This window comes from Siphateles boraxobius, unplaced genomic scaffold (genome assembly GCF_051911475.1).
Source record: "Siphateles boraxobius isolate OS27281-9 unplaced genomic scaffold, OSU_SipBor_1 32, whole genome shotgun sequence".
NCBI lineage: Eukaryota > Metazoa > Chordata > Actinopteri > Cypriniformes > Leuciscidae > Siphateles > Siphateles boraxobius.
The window spans coordinates 6,907,816-6,925,000 of NW_027508942.1; the positions used below are offsets into that span (position 1 = coordinate 6,907,816).

General features: G+C 38.9%; 1 protein-coding gene across 1 annotated transcript; it reads right to left on the reverse strand.

Annotated features, from left to right (window-relative positions):
* Positions 1–9,209: 9,209 nt before the first annotated feature.
* On the reverse strand, positions 9,210–17,002 carry cyp1a (cytochrome P450, family 1, subfamily A). The gene is made up of 7 exons (XM_077194718.1): positions 16,858–17,002; positions 15,254–16,108; positions 14,964–15,090; positions 13,846–13,935; positions 13,469–13,592; positions 13,303–13,389; positions 9,210–11,294 (listed from the first exon to the last, which is right to left on the reverse strand). The coding sequence occupies exons 2-7, from the start codon at positions 16,091–16,093 to the stop codon at positions 10,985–10,987; spliced, it is 1,578 nt and encodes a 525-aa protein (XP_077050833.1). The 5' UTR covers positions 16,094–16,108; positions 16,858–17,002; the 3' UTR covers positions 9,210–10,984.
* Positions 17,003–17,185: the final 183 nt, after the last annotated feature.

The window sequence follows — 17,185 nt, forward strand, 5'->3', positions numbered from 1 at the left end:
AATATATAAAACATTCTTAAATCAAGAAGCATTTACTAGATGAGGAGAATGACATAAGAAATTCTATCTTGTTTTTTGATTTTAAAAAATAAAAAATTGAAAAATGGAAAACAAGAAAAAAAAATCTTAATTGAAATGGAAAACAAGAAAAAAAAATCTTAATTGAAATGGAAAACAAGATTATTTTTCTTAACACCATTCGGGGATAATTTTGCTTGTTTTAAGCAAAAACTCACTTAATTTTTTTTAAATTTCTTATGTCATTTTACTTATCTAGTAAATGCTTCTTGATTTAAGAATGTTTTAGATATTTGGACTGGAAAAAAGACAAAAGTACTAAGTAAGAAAAGCATTTATTGCAGTGTGTGAGATCCGACGGGAAGGTTTGTGAAGGCCTGCTATAAGAGACCCGACCTCCGACCTCCGACCTCCTTCTGTCCCTCAGGACCTGGAGTGAGTCGTGGTGCCGAGCATCGCGTGTGAAAACACCGGCCCTGCCCCTGTCCGTCTGCACCTCGGCCCCGTGTAATTTGTGCATTAACTGTTGGCCAGCGGCCGCGAGGGCAGAGATTACACAGAGAAAAGAAAAGGTGAACCGCCTTCTCAATCTATATCTTCTGCCCTCGCCGGCACACTGGGACTCCACTTCCTATTGTGGGGAATTTCCTGTGCTGAGAATGAAAGAAGGAAAGAGAAAGAGAAAAGGGGAGAAAGGCATGTAAACTTGCCTTGCGTAACCTCGTCCTCAGGAGGGGAGGGGGCGCTGTTTATTGATCTTAGTCACACGCATGTTATAAAGGGGAACTTTAGTATGGGCCCTTAGCACGCTATGGGAATCTGTGGAGGTCGCGCACTATCAGCAGAGGAAATGCCACCGAAGATGCCAGACGGCAGCGTGACACAATGATAAGTCAGTCTCCCATTCAGGAAAATTTCCTGGAAATGTCTAGGAATCGCTCTAAAGGGAACAAACAGTGCACATTGTACTAATTCTGCTGTGTACTAACACAGATCTGCTCGAAGCCAAAGGTCATCAAACACGGCCTGTTCAAAAGTCCTTTGGCTTGTAAATGAACACCAGCGCTTTAATCTTCCTCACTCATTAATCGCTGCCGTGCGTCTGTAATAACAGACTGTCTAACGAACCGCAGATGATAGTAACAGGGGTGGATCATGTGACCTCTGAATGCCTCTTACACAAACATCTCGAGCCACACTAGATTATATTTCTGCACTTCAACAGGAATATCTGGATTGTAAATGAACACAAAGCTCGTTTGAAGTGGTTTTAAATTGCATCTAATGTGATGGAGGGGAAGGTCTGTGATTTCAGGACTACATTCATCACACACTGCGTGTTACTGTCATACATGTTACTGTCATACGTGTTACTGTCATGTGTGTTACTGTCATACGTGTTACTGTCATGCGTGTTACTGTCATACGTGTTACTGTCATGTGTGTTACTGTCATACGTGTTACTGTCATGCGTGTTACTGTCATACGTGTTACTGTCATACATGTTACTGTCATGTGTGTTACTGGCATACGTGTTACTGTCATACGTGTTACTGTCATGTGTGTTACTGTCATGCGTGTTACTGTCATGTGTGTTACTGTCATACGTGTTACTGTCATGTGTGTTACTGTCATACGTGTTACTGTCATGCGTGTTACTGTCATACGTGTTACTGTCATGTGTGTTACTGTCATACGTGTTACTGTCATGTGTGTTACTGTCATACGTGTTACTGTCATGCGTGTTACTGTCATACGTGTTACTGTCATACATGTTACTGTCATGTGTGTTACTGTCATACGTGTTAGTGTCATGCGTGTTACTGTCATACGTGTTACTGTCATGCGTGTCACTGTCATGTGTGTCACTGTCATGTGTGTTACTGTCATGCGTGTTACTGTCATGCGTGTTACTGTCATGTGTGTTACTGTCATGTGTGTTACTGTCATGCGTGTTACTGTCATGCGTGTTACTGTCATGTGTGTTACTGTCATGTGTGTTACTGTCATGTGTGATACTGTCGTGTGTTACTGTCATGTGTGTTACTGTCATGTGTTTTACTGTCATGTGTGTTACTGTCATGTGTGTTACTGTCATGTGTGTTACTGTCATACGTGTTACTGTCATGCGTGTTACTGTCATGTGTGTTACTGTCATGTGTGTTACTGTCATGTGTGTTACTGTCATGTGTGTTACTGTCATGTGTGTTACTGTCATGTGTGTTACTGTCATGCGTGTTACTGTCGTGTGTTACTGTCATGTATGTTACTGTCATACGTGTTACTGTCATGCGTGTCACTGTCATGCGTGTTACTGTCATGTGTGTTACTGTCATGTGTGTTACTGTCATGTGTGTTACTGTCGTGTGTTACTGTCATGTGTGTTACTGTCATGTGTGTTACTGTCATACGTGTTACTGTCATGCGTGTTACTGTCATGTGTGTTACTGTCATGTGTGTTACTGTCATGTGTGTTACTGTCATGTGTGTTACTGTCATGTGTGTTACTGTCATGCGTGTTACTGTCGTGTGTTACTGTCATGTATGTTACTGTCATACGTGTTACTGTCATGCGTGCCACTGTCATGCGTGTTACTGTCATGTGTGTTACTGTCATGTGTGTTACTGTCATGTGTGTTACTGTCGTGTGTTACTGTCATGTGTGTTACTGTCATGTGTGTTACTGTCATGTGTGTTACTGTCATACGTGTTACTGTCATGCGTGTTACTGTCGTGTGTTACTGTCATACGTGTTACTGTCATGTGTGTTACTGTCATGTGTGTTACCGTCATGTGTGTTACCGTCATACTTGGTACTGTCATGCGTTTTACTGTCATGCGTGTTACTGTCATACGTGTTACTGTCATACGTTTTACTGTCATACGTGTTACTGTCATACGTTTTACTGTCATGCGTGTTACTGTCATGTGTGTTACTGTAATACGTGTTACTGTCATGCGTGTTACTGTCATACGTGTTACTGTCATGTGTGTTACTGTCATACGTGTTACTGTCATGTGTGTTACTGTCATGCGTGTTACTGTCATACATTTTACTGTCATACGTGTTACTGTCATGTGTGTCATGTACTGTCATGCGTGTTACTGTCATGTGTGTTACTGTCATGCGTGTTACTGTCATACGTGTTACTGTCATGCGTGTTACTGTCATACGTGTTACTGTCATGCGTGTTACTGTCATGTGTGTTACTGTCATGCGTGTTACTGTCATGTGTGCTACTGTCATGTGTGTTACTGTCATACATGTTACTGTCATGCATGTTACTGTCATACGTGTTTCTGTCATGTGTGTTACTGTCATGTGTGTTACTGTCATGTATTTTACTGTCATACGTGTTACTGTCATGCGTGTTACTGTCATGCGTGTTACTGTCATGTGTGTTACTGTCATGCATGTTACTGTCATGTGCGTTACTGTCATGCGTATTACTGTCATGTGTGTTACTGTCATGCGTGTTACTGTCATGTGTGTTATTGTCATACGTGTTACTGTCATGCGTGTTACTGTCATGTGTGTTACTGTCATACATGTTACTGTCATGTGTGTTACTGTCATGCGTGTTACTGTCATGTGTGTTATTGTCATACGTGTTACTGTCATGCGTGTTACTGTCATGTGTGTTACTGTCATGCGTGTTACTATCATACATGTTACTGTCATGTGTGTTACTGTCATGTGTGTTACTGTCATGTGTGCTACTGTCATGTGTGTTACTGTCATGCGTGTTACTGTCATGTGTGCTACTGTCATATGTGTTACTGTCATACATGTTACTGTCATGCATGTTACTGTCATACGTGTTTCTGTCATGTGTGTTACTGTCATGTGTGTTACTGTCATGTATTTTACTGTAATACGTGTTACTGTCATGCGTGTTACTGTCATGTGTGTTACTGTCATGCATGTTACTGTCATACGTGTTTCTGTCATGTGTGTTACTGTCAAGTGTGTTACTGTCATGTATTTTACTGTAATACGTGTTACTGTCATGCGTGTTACTGTCATGTGTGTTTCTGTCATACGTGTTACTGTCATGCGTGGTACTGTCATGTATGTTACTGTCATACGTGTTACTGTCATGTGTGTTACTGTCATGTATGTTACTGTCAAGCGTGTTACTGTCATGTATTTTACTGTAATACGTGTTACTGTAATACGTGTTACTGTCATGTGTGTTACTGTCACGCGTTACTGTCATGTATGTTACTGTAATACGCGTTACTGTCATGCGAGTTACTGTCATACTTGTAACTGTCATGTGTGTTACTGTCATACGTGTTATTCTCATGTATGTTACTGTCATACATGTTACTTTCATGTGTGTTACTGTCATACGTCTTACTGTCATGTGTGTTACTGTCATACGTGTTACTGTCATGCGTTAATGACATACGTGTTATTCCGATACCTGCTGCTGTCATGTGGGTTACTGTCATGAGTGTCACTGTCATGCCTGACACTATCATGCTTGTTAATAAAAGAGCATATTCTGAAAAATGTTGGGAATCAAACAACATTGAAGAAAGATTGAACAGTGTATGAAGTTAACAACACTGAGCGGGAATGGTGACGAACGTTCAAAAACTCGCAACTTTGACCATTATGGTTTATGTCTGCCACAAAAAAATCACACACACCTGAAAACAGCACATACTGAGTTCTAGGTCATGAGATTCAACGAGTCTGTCACACTAACTTCACATGTTCAGCTTCACACGCCAACCAGGATCTCTCAACTGATGCTGAGGATGATGATGATGATGAGGAAGATGAAGATGATGAGGATGATGATGATGAAGATGAGGACGATGATGAGGATGATGATGAGGATGGTGATGATGATGATGATGATGATGAAGATGATGATGATGAGGATGATGATGATGAAGATGAGGACGATGATGAGGATGATGACATGATGATGATGATGATGATGAGGATGATGATGATGATGATGATGATGATGATGATGATGATGATGAGCATGATGATGATGATGATGATGATGATGATGATGATGATGATGATGATGATGAGCATGATGATGATGATGATGATGATGAAGGCTGATTCCTCTGCTAATCGCCAGAAGCTTCAGTTCCTTTATGTCTAACGCACTGCATGAAAGAGGGAGAATTTATAATACTCGTAATCAATTAAATGATTTATCATTTATTTGTTATTTAATGTCATATCAGCAACATATTCATGGCAAACTCAAGAGTAATACAGTTTAAATAATCATAATAACAAAATTTAAACTAGCTGTATACAATCATTTAACAATATTATGTCTACAAACAGTAAAAATAGTTATATAAAATCTTTTTTTCCAAGGATAAACTTTAAATAAATGTCTATTAATGTAGTTTTCTGAATAAAAACGTTGCCTAATATTATATTACAGCAGGACATTCCAATAAAATGCTCTACAGCCAAGGAATACTTACAAAAATCGTCCCCTTTCAGTAGATAAACATGGGTAAGTCTCACACATACAGTCTGGTCATTTCTATTCTCAAAATGAAAACAATGGTTAGGTCTTTCGTTTGTAACTGGACATTCACTTCATATCATCTCATTCCATTTGCCACTGTTTGTAAATACACAAACAAATCATGCAATATAGATGACAGTCTGTTCCTCTGTACCTGACAGATGGAGATGGATAGGCACACGCTTCACTTTGAAACACACCTGCTCCTGGACAACAGGAAGTGACATCAGCATCATGACCACACCATGACAGTATCACACCACATACCATAGGAGAGAATAATAACAATATCAATATTTCACATGATATTCTTGATCCTCCTCATGCGAGGGACCCACATCCTAAAATTTAAAAGGCATCTTTTATAAACAACTATATAATTTAGCTATAGACGGAAAAACTGATATTAGACATCTAAAATCAGTTTCCGTTGAGTTACATAATATATTCTTTCTACTCACCATAGTGGGCTACTGTTGTCACAGAACAGATGATTGCAAACCTGTAAAATGTGAATGGAGTTTATTGAATGACACACAGATTAACAGCAGGTGAGTCTCAGGATTGCAGATAGTTCTGGAGATACTGGCATATGGCTGAAAAGTTTTATCTTTAGTAGAGAAGTGGCTGGAGGACTGAAGACTGGCAGACGTAGACACACTGAAGACTGAAGAAGACTGAAGACACACTGAAGACTGAAGAAGACTGAAGACACATTGAAGACTATAGAAGACTGAAGACACTGAAGACTGAAGACACACTGAAGACTGAAGACACACTGAAGACTGAATAAGACTGAAGACACACTGAAGACTGAATAAGACTGAAGAAACACTGAAGACTGAAGAAGACAGAAGAAGACTGAAGACTGAAGAAGACTGAAGACACACTGAAGACTGAATAAGAGTGAAGACACACTGAAGACTTAAGAAGACAGAAGACACACTGAAGACTGAAGAAGACTGAAGACACACAGAAGACTGAAGAAGACTGAAGAAGACTGAAGACACAATGATATTATGAGACACAGGTAAGTAGTGCACAGATAAGTATTGCACAGGTAAGTATCGTACAGGTAAGTAGTGCACAGGTAAGTAGTGCACAGGTAAGTATTGCACAGGTAAGTATCGTACAGGTAAGTAGTGCACAGGTAAATAGTGCACAGATATGTATTGCACAGGTAAGTATCGTACAGGTAAGTAGTGCACAGATAAGTATTGCACAGGTAAGTATTGCACAGGTAAGTAGTGCACAGATAAGTATTGCACATGTAAGTATCGTACAGGTAAGTAGTGCACTGGTAAGTAGTGCACAGATATGTATTGCACAGGTAAGTATTGCACAGGTAAGTAGGGCACAGGTGAGTATTGTACAGGTAAGTATCGTACAGGTAAGTAGTGCACAGGTAAGTAGTGCACAGGCGAGTATTGCACAGGTGAGTAGTCCACAGGTAAGTATCGTACAGGTAAGTAGTGCACAGGTAAGTAGTGCACAGATAAGTATTGCACAGGTAAGTATTGCACAGGTAAGTAGTGCACAGATAAGTATTGTACAGGTAAGTATTGCACAGGTAATTAGTGCACAGATAAGTATTGTACAGGTAAGTAGTGCACAGGTAAGTAGTGCATAGATAAGTATTGTACAGGTAAGTAGTCCACAGGTAAGTATCGTACAGGTAAGTAGTGCACAGGTAAGTAGTGCACAGATAAGTATTGCACAGGTAAGTAGTGCACAGGTAAGTAGTGCACAGATAAGTATTGTACAGGTAAGTAGTGCACAGGTAAGTAGTGCACAGATAAGTATTGCACAGGTAAGTAGTCCACAGGTAAGTATCGTACAGGTAAGTAGTGCACAGGTAAGCAGTGCACAGATAAGTATTGCACAGGTAAGTATTGCACAGGTAAGTAGTGCACAGATAAGTATTGTACAGGTAAGTATTGCACAGGTAATTAGTGCACAGATAAGTATTGTACAGTTAAGTATTGCACAGGTAATTAGTGCACAGATAAGTATTGTACAGGTAAGTAGTGCACAGATAAGTATTGCACAGGTAAGTATTGCACAGGTAATTAGTGCACAGATAAGTATTGTACAGGTAAGTATTGCACAGGTAAGTAGTGCACAGATAAGTATTGCACATGTAAGTATCGTACAGGTAAGTAGTGCACTGGTAAGTAGTGCACAGATATGTATTGCACAGGTAAGTATTGCACAGGTAAGTAGGGCACAGGTGAGTATTGTACAGGTAAGTATCGTACAGGTAAGTAGTGCACAGGTAAGTATTGCACAGGTAAGTAGGGCACAGGTGAGTATTGTACAGGTAAGTATCGTACAGGTAAGTAGTGCACAGGTAAGTAGTGTACAGGCGAGTATTGCACAGGTGAGTAGTCCACAGGTAAGTATCGTACAGGTAAGTAGTGCACAGGTAAGTAGTGCACAGATAAGTATTGCACAGGTAAGTATTGCACAGGTAAGTAGTGCACAGATAAGTATTGTACAGGTAAGTAGTGCACAGGTAAGTATCGTACAGGTAAGTAGTGCACAGATAAGTATTGTACAGGTAAGTAGTGCACAGATAAGTATTGTACAGGTAAGTAGTGCACAGGTAAGTATTGTACAGGTAAGTAGTGCACAGGTAAGTAGTGCACAGATAAGTATTGTACAGGTAAGTAGTGCACAGATAAGTATTGTACAGGTAAGTAGTGCACAGGTAAGTATTGTACAAGTAAGTAGTCGGGTAGAAGTTCAGGGTTGAACAACGAGACCAGACAATGTGAACTGGGTGTGCTGGTCTTTATGGTGACTGTTGTGATTGCGTGCAGGTGGTGTTGATCAGTAATCAGGTGATTAGGAATGTATGTAAGAATCTGGTGCTGAGGGCGTGATGATGGTGTGGCTGATTCTGTGACAACTGTGATGTTAAATATATTGTTAATTTATTTATTTATTCACATTTCAATTTTTCAGTCCACATTTATTTGTATTGCGCTTTTCACAATATACATCGTTTCAAAGAACATTACAATTTAGAGTGAGCTGTCATCAGAGGTGACTGTCTTTCAGAAAAATTCATATACAAAATCACAGTTAGCTAAAAATTGATTAATTTAAACAATGTCATAATTTAAGGCAGAAACAAAACTATTTTAAAACTTTTTAAAACCTGTATTATTCATTTTATTAGATTTAATATAATATTATTTAAAATAAATATATTTAATTCAAATATATTTAAAATACATTTTAATTTAAGTAATTTAATTTTAAAAGTATATTTAAAAGCATCTGATTACATAACTACTTCAATTAATCAGTCTTGATTTAAAAAAAATACATATTCAATTATAACTACATATTTAACACAGCATGTTTGATCCTTAAAGGGACAGTTCACCCCCAAAAAAATTAAAATTCTGTCATCATTCTGATCTTTAACCTGTATAAGTTTCTTACTTCTGTTGAACACAAAAGAAGAGATTATAAAGAATGTTGGTAACCACTCAACACTGACTAGTGTTTTTTGATCTACTATGGAAGTCAAACATCATCTGTTTGATTACATTCTTTAAAATATCATCTTCTGTGTTCAACAACATGAGGGAGAATAAATGCTGACAGAATTTTCATTTTTGAGTGACTATCCCTTTAAATAAAGACAAATAGAGACAGACATTCACAATAAAAGTTTTATTATTCATTTAGCAATCATAAATAGCTTATGCAAAAACAATGCAACTGCTGGCAAAGTTGATATGAGAGCACATTTGCAGGAATTATTTATAGTACTACTTCAGACGTGAAATTCCTTCATTACACAAGAGTCACAGAGAGTATCAGGTCAGTGTTTCAGGAGGAAAGTTTGATCGAGAATCATATTGAACGTCCAGAAGGACCTTGATAAATACAAAAACAGTAGATCATCACTCTGTACAAACATAAGATCAGGCACATGGTAAAAGTGTCAGCATATTTACACGGGGCGGATCACATTCTGGGATGTAATGAAACAGAAAACAGCTTCAGTGTTTGTTGTCCAGCAGAAGAACCTGCGTTAAGCTTATGAGAATATACAGGCACTCGCTCTTATCTCGGCTCTTTATTTGGAAGCACAAATATGTTATCAGCTTTTGAGTTTTGAAAGGATAAACTCATACAGACGTGCATCTGCATTCGAGAACACAGATGTATGTACATGATAGAGGCGAGACTCTGGATTACGGCACGTTCACACCAAGGATGATAACTATGAAGATAACGATAAAGATATAGTTCTAAAAATCGTTCTCCATATGAATCCACTCGAATTTAAAGTACTCGCGTTTTTAAAATGGAAGACGACATTGTGGAGAAGTTTTTTTTTGTGTTGTTTTTATTCCACTATTGATGTTGTCAGCTGTTAGATTAGATTGATTACACTACACGCATGTGTGTGTGTGTGATCTCAGAATAACCCCCCTTCAGGTGTGTGTGTGTGTGTGTGTGTGTGTGTGTGTGTGTGTGTGTGTGTGTGTGTGTGTGTGTGTGTGTGTGTGATCTCAGAATAACCCCCCTTCAGGTGTGTGTGTGTGTGTGTGTGTGTGTGTGTGTGATCTCAGAATAACCCCCCTTCAGGTGTGTGTGTGTGTGTGTGTGTGTGTGATCTCAGAATAAACCCCCTTCAGGTGTGTATGTGTGTGTGTGTGTGATCTCAGAATAACCCCCCTTCAGGTGTGTATGTGTGTGTGTGTGTGATCTCAGAATAAACCCACTTCAGGTGTGTGTGTGTGTGTGTGTGTGTGATCTCAGAATAAACCCCCTTCAGGTGTGTGTGCGTGTGTGTGTGTGTGTGATCTCAGAATAAACCCCCTTCAGGTGTGTGTGTGTGTGTGTGTGATCTCAGAATAAACCCCCTTCAGGTGTGTGTGTGTGTGTGTGTGTGTGTGTGTGTGTGCGTGTGTGTGTGTGTGTGTGATCTCAGAAAAAAACCCCTTCAGGTGTGTGTGTGTGTGTGTGTGTGATCTCAGAATAAACCCCCTTCAGGTTTGTGTGTGTGTGTGTGTGTGTGTGTGTGTGTGTGTGTGTGATCTCAGAAAAAAACCCCTTCAGGTGTGTGTGTGTGTGTGTGTGTGTGTGTGTGTGTGATCTCAGAAAAAAACCCCTTCAGGTGTGTGTGTGTGTGTGTGTGTGACTGTGTGTGTGTGTGTGTGTGTGTGTGTGTGTGTGTGTGTGTGTGTGTGTGTGTGTGTGTGTGTGATCTCAGAATAAACCCCCTCAGGCTGATGAAGACCTGATCCTGATCACCCTGTCGGGTTTATTCTGATATAACAACCGGCTGGATGTGGATCATCCCTTACGTATAGTTTTCGCTCTTGGTGTGAACGGGCCTTTATGACGGTTGAAACGACTGGCACCAGAACTGATACAAACATCTTTCAAATATTTGGCATTGCAAGCTTTTCACAGGATCGCTACGGATTCCAACTCAGACCGGATCCGGGTTGTGGCGAGACTCGTAGCAGACAGCGCTTGTGCTTCATCGTCAGCCCGTATTCTGGTGTCATATCCAGCATTTCTCCCGGCATCCCGCTGAACTTTAACCTCTGGAGAAGGATGGCCAGGAACAGAAAGACTTCGGCCCGACCGATGGACTCTCCGATGCAGCGCCGCTTGCCCAGGCCGAACACCAGAACTTTCTCTCCTTCCGGCTTGTTCAGGTCCGTCCCGTCGGCGCTGAGGAACCGGTCAGGGTTGAAGCACGACGGGTCCTTCCACAGTTCCCTGCAAGTAGAGACAGACGCGTCACTGCACTGCTTTTCCATAGTTTTCACCTGTAAACATACATGCGTTTGACACTTGGTGCTCTTTGGTCATTTGTTGTTGTTGGGGTTTTTTCTACATCGGAATGGTAAGAAACTTGGTAAAGGTTTTGGCACTTGCTGTGTGAACACACACAGAAAAAAAATCATGGACGTGATTCGAACAGGTTAAATGGACCTGAAAAAAATGAGTCACACTTGTGCTCCTCGTGGTCAAAAATGAGCGCATTGGAAATTAATGGGAAGCGAATCTCCTCTAGTGGAAGCGTTTGGTACTGCAGCCGAACACACTCTCACTGAACGCTCATTTACTGAGATATCAGCTCACATGTGGAACACAACTTGCTTAGATTTTACTTACAGTTTTAGAGTAAAACATGTTATATATATTTCATATAAAAATTTTAAATAGTATTTTTGCACATTTTTTATAACAATAAATGTAAAATTCTGTAACTTTTTTCAAGTTCACTTTTTAAAACTTTTTTCACTTCAGCAATAATCTGCCAAGTGTCGTCTTTGAAAAGAGATCAAACTTCAGTCTGTCGCTCTAAAGCGCTCAAGATTTACCACAGTTTAAGTTGGAAATTCAATTTTCAGGTTTATGCTCAAAAAGTATATAAATACAGCGTAAATATAATTTTGTATCATAAGATCTCCTAAAAATATAAAATATTAAATAAAAAACATTATCAAACTAAAATATAGTACACTAATTTTTAATGTAAATAAAAAAATTAATTTCGGTCATTTTGACCGACACAGAGAGCACCAGAGGGTTAAAACGTGTTTCTGTTTTTTCCCGCTGTTACACTTCCCTTATTTCTTTATTTAGTTAAAGTCCCCCTGTGGTGAAAATCCAGCTTTTAATGTTGTTTATGTGTCTATGTGGTGTTTTTAACATGCTTTAAGACAAACCATGTGTAAATTCATAAGTCGACAGCATTGCTGAGTATTTCCTCCTTAAAACTGCAGTGAACCAAAGACAGTCTCAAAAACACGCTTTGAAATCGCTGGTGTTTCTGACGTCACAAACTACCTTGTAACCAATCAGATCAACGTGTGATCGTCAACCAGTGGATCTCTGAGTGAGTGAGTGGAGGCGGGGCTCATTTGCATATACAATGAGGCAAGGGTGTCGAGTTACATTCAAGATAATTTAAGGCATGAAGACATTTTTTAAAGGAAAAACGTTTAAATAAGTAATTTTGGTGATCAAAGATTAAGATAAAATAATTGACTATAGGGGAACTTTAAATCTATTTTAATCAAATTTCATTTACTATTTATTTTAATCCATTTAATTATAATCCTTTTATATCTTTACATTTCTATTAATGTATTTTTTATTATTTGTTTTACATTGTTACATGTTTTTCTCTAAACCTTTATGGCAAACATGTTTGAAAACCCCTGCTTTAAGGAGTAACTGTATCACTTATAAAAAAGTACTATGGTATTTTAGAGATTTACTATGGTATTCTTGGAAGTACCATGGAAGGGAAACCATTTAAATATATGTAAAAGTACAATAGTATTTCCACCTGATACTAATTTATAATACTATAAACTATACCGGTTTAAAATATTATTAGGGAAAAATGCATTATATTAGATTATGTATTAAAATATATTTTTATTATTTAAGCAATTTTTATTGTTTGCTTATTTGAATCTAATATTAATATCAAATTTAATATATTAAAAATCATTGTACCATAGTATCGCCACAGACAGCACACTAATTTATTATATTATATACTACACCAGTTTAAAATAATATTAGGAAAAAAGAAAATGTATTATTTAATTATTGATTGATTTAAATAAATTTTTATTGCTTGCTTATTACTTAAATATATTAAATAGAAAATATGTATTTCAAATCAGTACTTTTGTTAAACCCACAGTAGTACAGTGATACTCTAAACGCGTCTCACAATTGCATGAACTCATTGTAATAAACTCACGGGTCGTGGTTGACCTGCCACTGGTTTATAAACACACAGGTGTCTCCGGGAATGAAATATCCATTGAGCGACGTGTCTTTAGACGTACTGAAAGAGAAGAACACAGCACAGTTAACTGGAGTCCCGTGTGTCTTCTGTCAGGAGCTCATGATGCTGTTAAACTCACCAGTGAGGAATGGTGAACGGAAGGAACGAGGAGTGACGGAAGATCTCCAGGATAAAGGCCTCGAGAAGCGGCAGGTCCGCTCTGTCCGACAAGCGCGGCGTACGATCCATTCCGATCTTTGCTTCTAGAAAACATTTTAATTTTTTAAATGTCCGATTTTAAAACACAATCTCATGGAAATTCAGAACTATTTTACTATTTTACATTGCTGGCTATGATCTGTTTGTGCCCCAGTGTTGGTTATGTTTAACGGTGTACCTTTTTTCTACAAATCATGCTTCAATATGAATTTATGTGAATCGCCACCTTGTAAAAAACAGTTGCATTCAAATGCAATAGAATTTAAATGCAATATCTGTCCATCTAAACAGACTCACTCAGTTCTTCCTGCAGGCGTTCCTGGATCTCGGGATAGGCCACTAGATAGACGATAGCCCAGGACAGAGCCGTGCTGATGGTGTCGAAACCTGCCGATGAGCACACACACACACACACACACACACACACACGCCTCAGTATCATCCATTGAACATTCTGGCCGATATAGATAACCGATAATGCTTCATATTTGAAAACCGATAATTGATATATTGACCGATAAATCTAAATCCAAATTTTTATATCATTTTTTGAAAGCCTGATTACAAAAAAAAGTAATCCATGCACGCGTATGAACATTCTGGCCGATAACCGATAATTCTTTACATTTGAAGGGAGTTAACCGATATATATATATTGGCTGATAATTCTAAATCCAAATTTTTATATAATTTTTTAAAGTCTGATTACAAAACAAAGTCATCCATGCACCCATATGAACATTCTGGCCGATAACAAAAACCGATAACGCTTCATATTTGAAAACCGATAATTGATATATTGACCGATAAATCTAAATCCAAATTTTTATATAATTTTTTAAAGTCTGATTACAAAACAAAGTCATCCATGCACCCATATGAACATTCTGGCCGATAACAAAAACCGATAACGCTTCATATTTGAAAACCGATAATTGATATATTGACCGATAAATCTAAATCCAAATTTTTATATAATTTTTTAAAGTCTGATTACAAAACAAAGTCATCCATGCACCCATATGAACATTCTGGCCGATAACAAAAACCGATAACGCTTCATATTTGAAAACCGATAATTGATATATTGACCGATAAATCTAAATCCAAATTTTTATATAATTTTTGAACGCCTGATTACAAAAGTCTATCATTAAAAGCCATGTCCCAAACACACAATTATAATGTTCTCATTATGACACTTATTGTATTTTTCCTTTTTGAAGTGATTTCAATCCTATTTCAATTCAAAAGCATCATATTGAACAGTGCGCATCTGAAGCGTCTCAGCTGGAGGGAACAATACATTATTTATCGGCTTTAATTTATCGGCCAAATATATCGGTTTCAATAACATTTCAAAGAACATATATCGACTGATACCGATATCTCGTGATCCCGAATCCAGAACTCACCGGCTCCGAAGAGGTCATTGACGATTCCAACGATCTTCTCGTCGGACACTTGTACGTTCGAGTTCTCGTCCAGCTTGCGGTCTTCGCAGTGGTCGATGAGCGAGTCAGTGATGTCACGGATGTTGTCCTGAAACACATTGTAATATGGACTCATGCATTTTTGTAAAGCTGCTTTGAAACGATGTGTATTGTGAAAAGTGCGATACAAATAAATGTGAATTGAATTAATTCTGTTACAATTCTATTATATAAAGCGCTTAAAAACTGATCTGACGGATAAAAGCGCCCACCTTGTCGAACCTGTCGTAATGATCCGAGACGATCTTCTGAATGAACTTGCTGAAGCGAGCGTTAATGTCAAAGAATTTCTTCATGGATGCACTGGGAAAGATGCGCAGAAACGGGATGAAGTCCGCTGGATTCCCGCTTCCAACGATCTTCCCGAACTCGTCGCTCAGGTTCACCAAACCCACCAGCTCGTCGTCGTCGTGGCTGTAGCGGCGGCCGAAGCAGATCCCGCAGATCACGTTAGCCACGGACACCACGATGTGCCGGAACGGGTCGAAGCTCCCGTCGGACTCCATGACGGTGTGAAGCCTCTGGATCAGATACTGTCCCTCTTTGCTGATGTGTTCTTCCAAAGCGCAGGAATACTCTGAGCTCTCGCCCTGAACCGTGGAGAAGGTCCTCAATGCGCTAAGAGCTAGTTTTCGACGCGCACGCCAAACTCCCACCTTATCCGTGCTGAACGCTAAACTCTTCCCGTCGCTGATGAACCTGGTGCTGTAGAGATCGGGACGCCCGGAGAACTCCTCGCCCTGTTTGAGGAGCGCCTGTCGGATCACATCGTTCCCGCTGAGCACCACCACGGGACGCATGCCGATCTGGATCTGGAAGACCGGCCCGTAACACTTACTCATGGCGGTCAGGCTCAGATGCGGGTTGCTTCCCACTTCCAGAACGTTCCCGATGATGGGAAGTGGCTTGGGTCCGGGAAGCTTCTGGAGCCCGTCGGGAATCTTGGTGCGCATGAGGCGCATCAGCAGATACACAACACATATGGTGATGATGGCCACGAGGCTCTCGGACACTGAGATCGGGCCCAGAAGCGGAACAACCGTTAGAGGCATTGCTGAACGCGTTACCTGCACAAAACAACAGAGAGATCAAAACGACTGACTGAGATGGAGAGAAATTCTGTAGTAATACACACAAAAAGAGATCTGTCTTTCTGCAGCCTGTGCCATTGCATGAGGTTTTTTTAGTTCATGCATGCAAATAACTGATTTATTTTACACACAGGATAATGTAATACTAAAAGAAAAAATGTGTCTTTCTGCAACCTGCAACCATTGCATGAGGTTTTTTAGTTCATGCATGCAACTAACTGATATATTTTTGCAGTTTAACCAATGCATATTGTTTGGTTATTTGCATTTCGCAAAATCCATTAATGATAAACTACACGTGGAGTGATTTGCCTCAAGGTCAGAGCGCATATCTGAGACACACACACCTTTCAAATGCCCTATAATACACTAATTCATGCAGTGCAACTTCTTATTTAGTTCTGAAAACTTTCTGAACAAAGGAACATATAGGCAAGGGTCAATGAATATATATATATATATATATATATATATATATATATATATATATATATATATATATATATAATAAAATTAAGTTCATATTTAAATCTAAAACTCTATAATAATAAAAGCATTTTGACCATGCATATCAGTCAGTGAACAAGCAGTACAATATTAATAATACTACTAAGACAAGTAAGAAACTAGAAATAATTAATAGTTTGCAGTATAAATTATAAAATAACATCTGCACATATGATTAAATATTCCGTAAATGAAAAAGGCATTGACAGCTGACTTACACAGAGTGATCTGACGAATATTTCCCTGTCTCTTCTCTTCTGAATGTGTGTATCCAGTCAATCTGAGAGTGTTGAGGAGTCGTGCGCGAGACGCTTTATAGAGGAGAGCGCGTCGCGATTGGCTGCTGCCGCGTGACGTCATGCTCTGTGAATGAGAATCAGTGATTTGAGTGAGATTTATTACTGATCAGCGCAACATTAATGAGTTATTAATGAGACTGAGTTCTCTTGCGTTTCCACAAATCTATGGCAATTTTTTTTAATTGAAAAAGAAAATATAGCCTATAGGCTATTTATATAGATATATTTTTTTTATTATTATAAAATG

Bases quoted from the DNA above. Each gene is read 5' to 3' on its own strand.
- cyp1a (XM_077194718.1), bottom strand. From the start codon at position 16,093: ATGCCTCTAACGGTTGTTCCGCTTCTGGGCCCGATCTCAGTGTCCGAG. The intron at 13,593-13,845 runs GTGAGTCTGTTT...AATGTTTTCTAG, and splicing joins ACGCCTGCAGGAAGAACTGA to AAGCAAAGATCGGAATGGAT. The intron at 13,390-13,468 runs GTGAGTTTAACA...CTTCTCTTTCAG, and splicing joins CCGTTCACCATTCCTCACTG to TACGTCTAAAGACACGTCGC.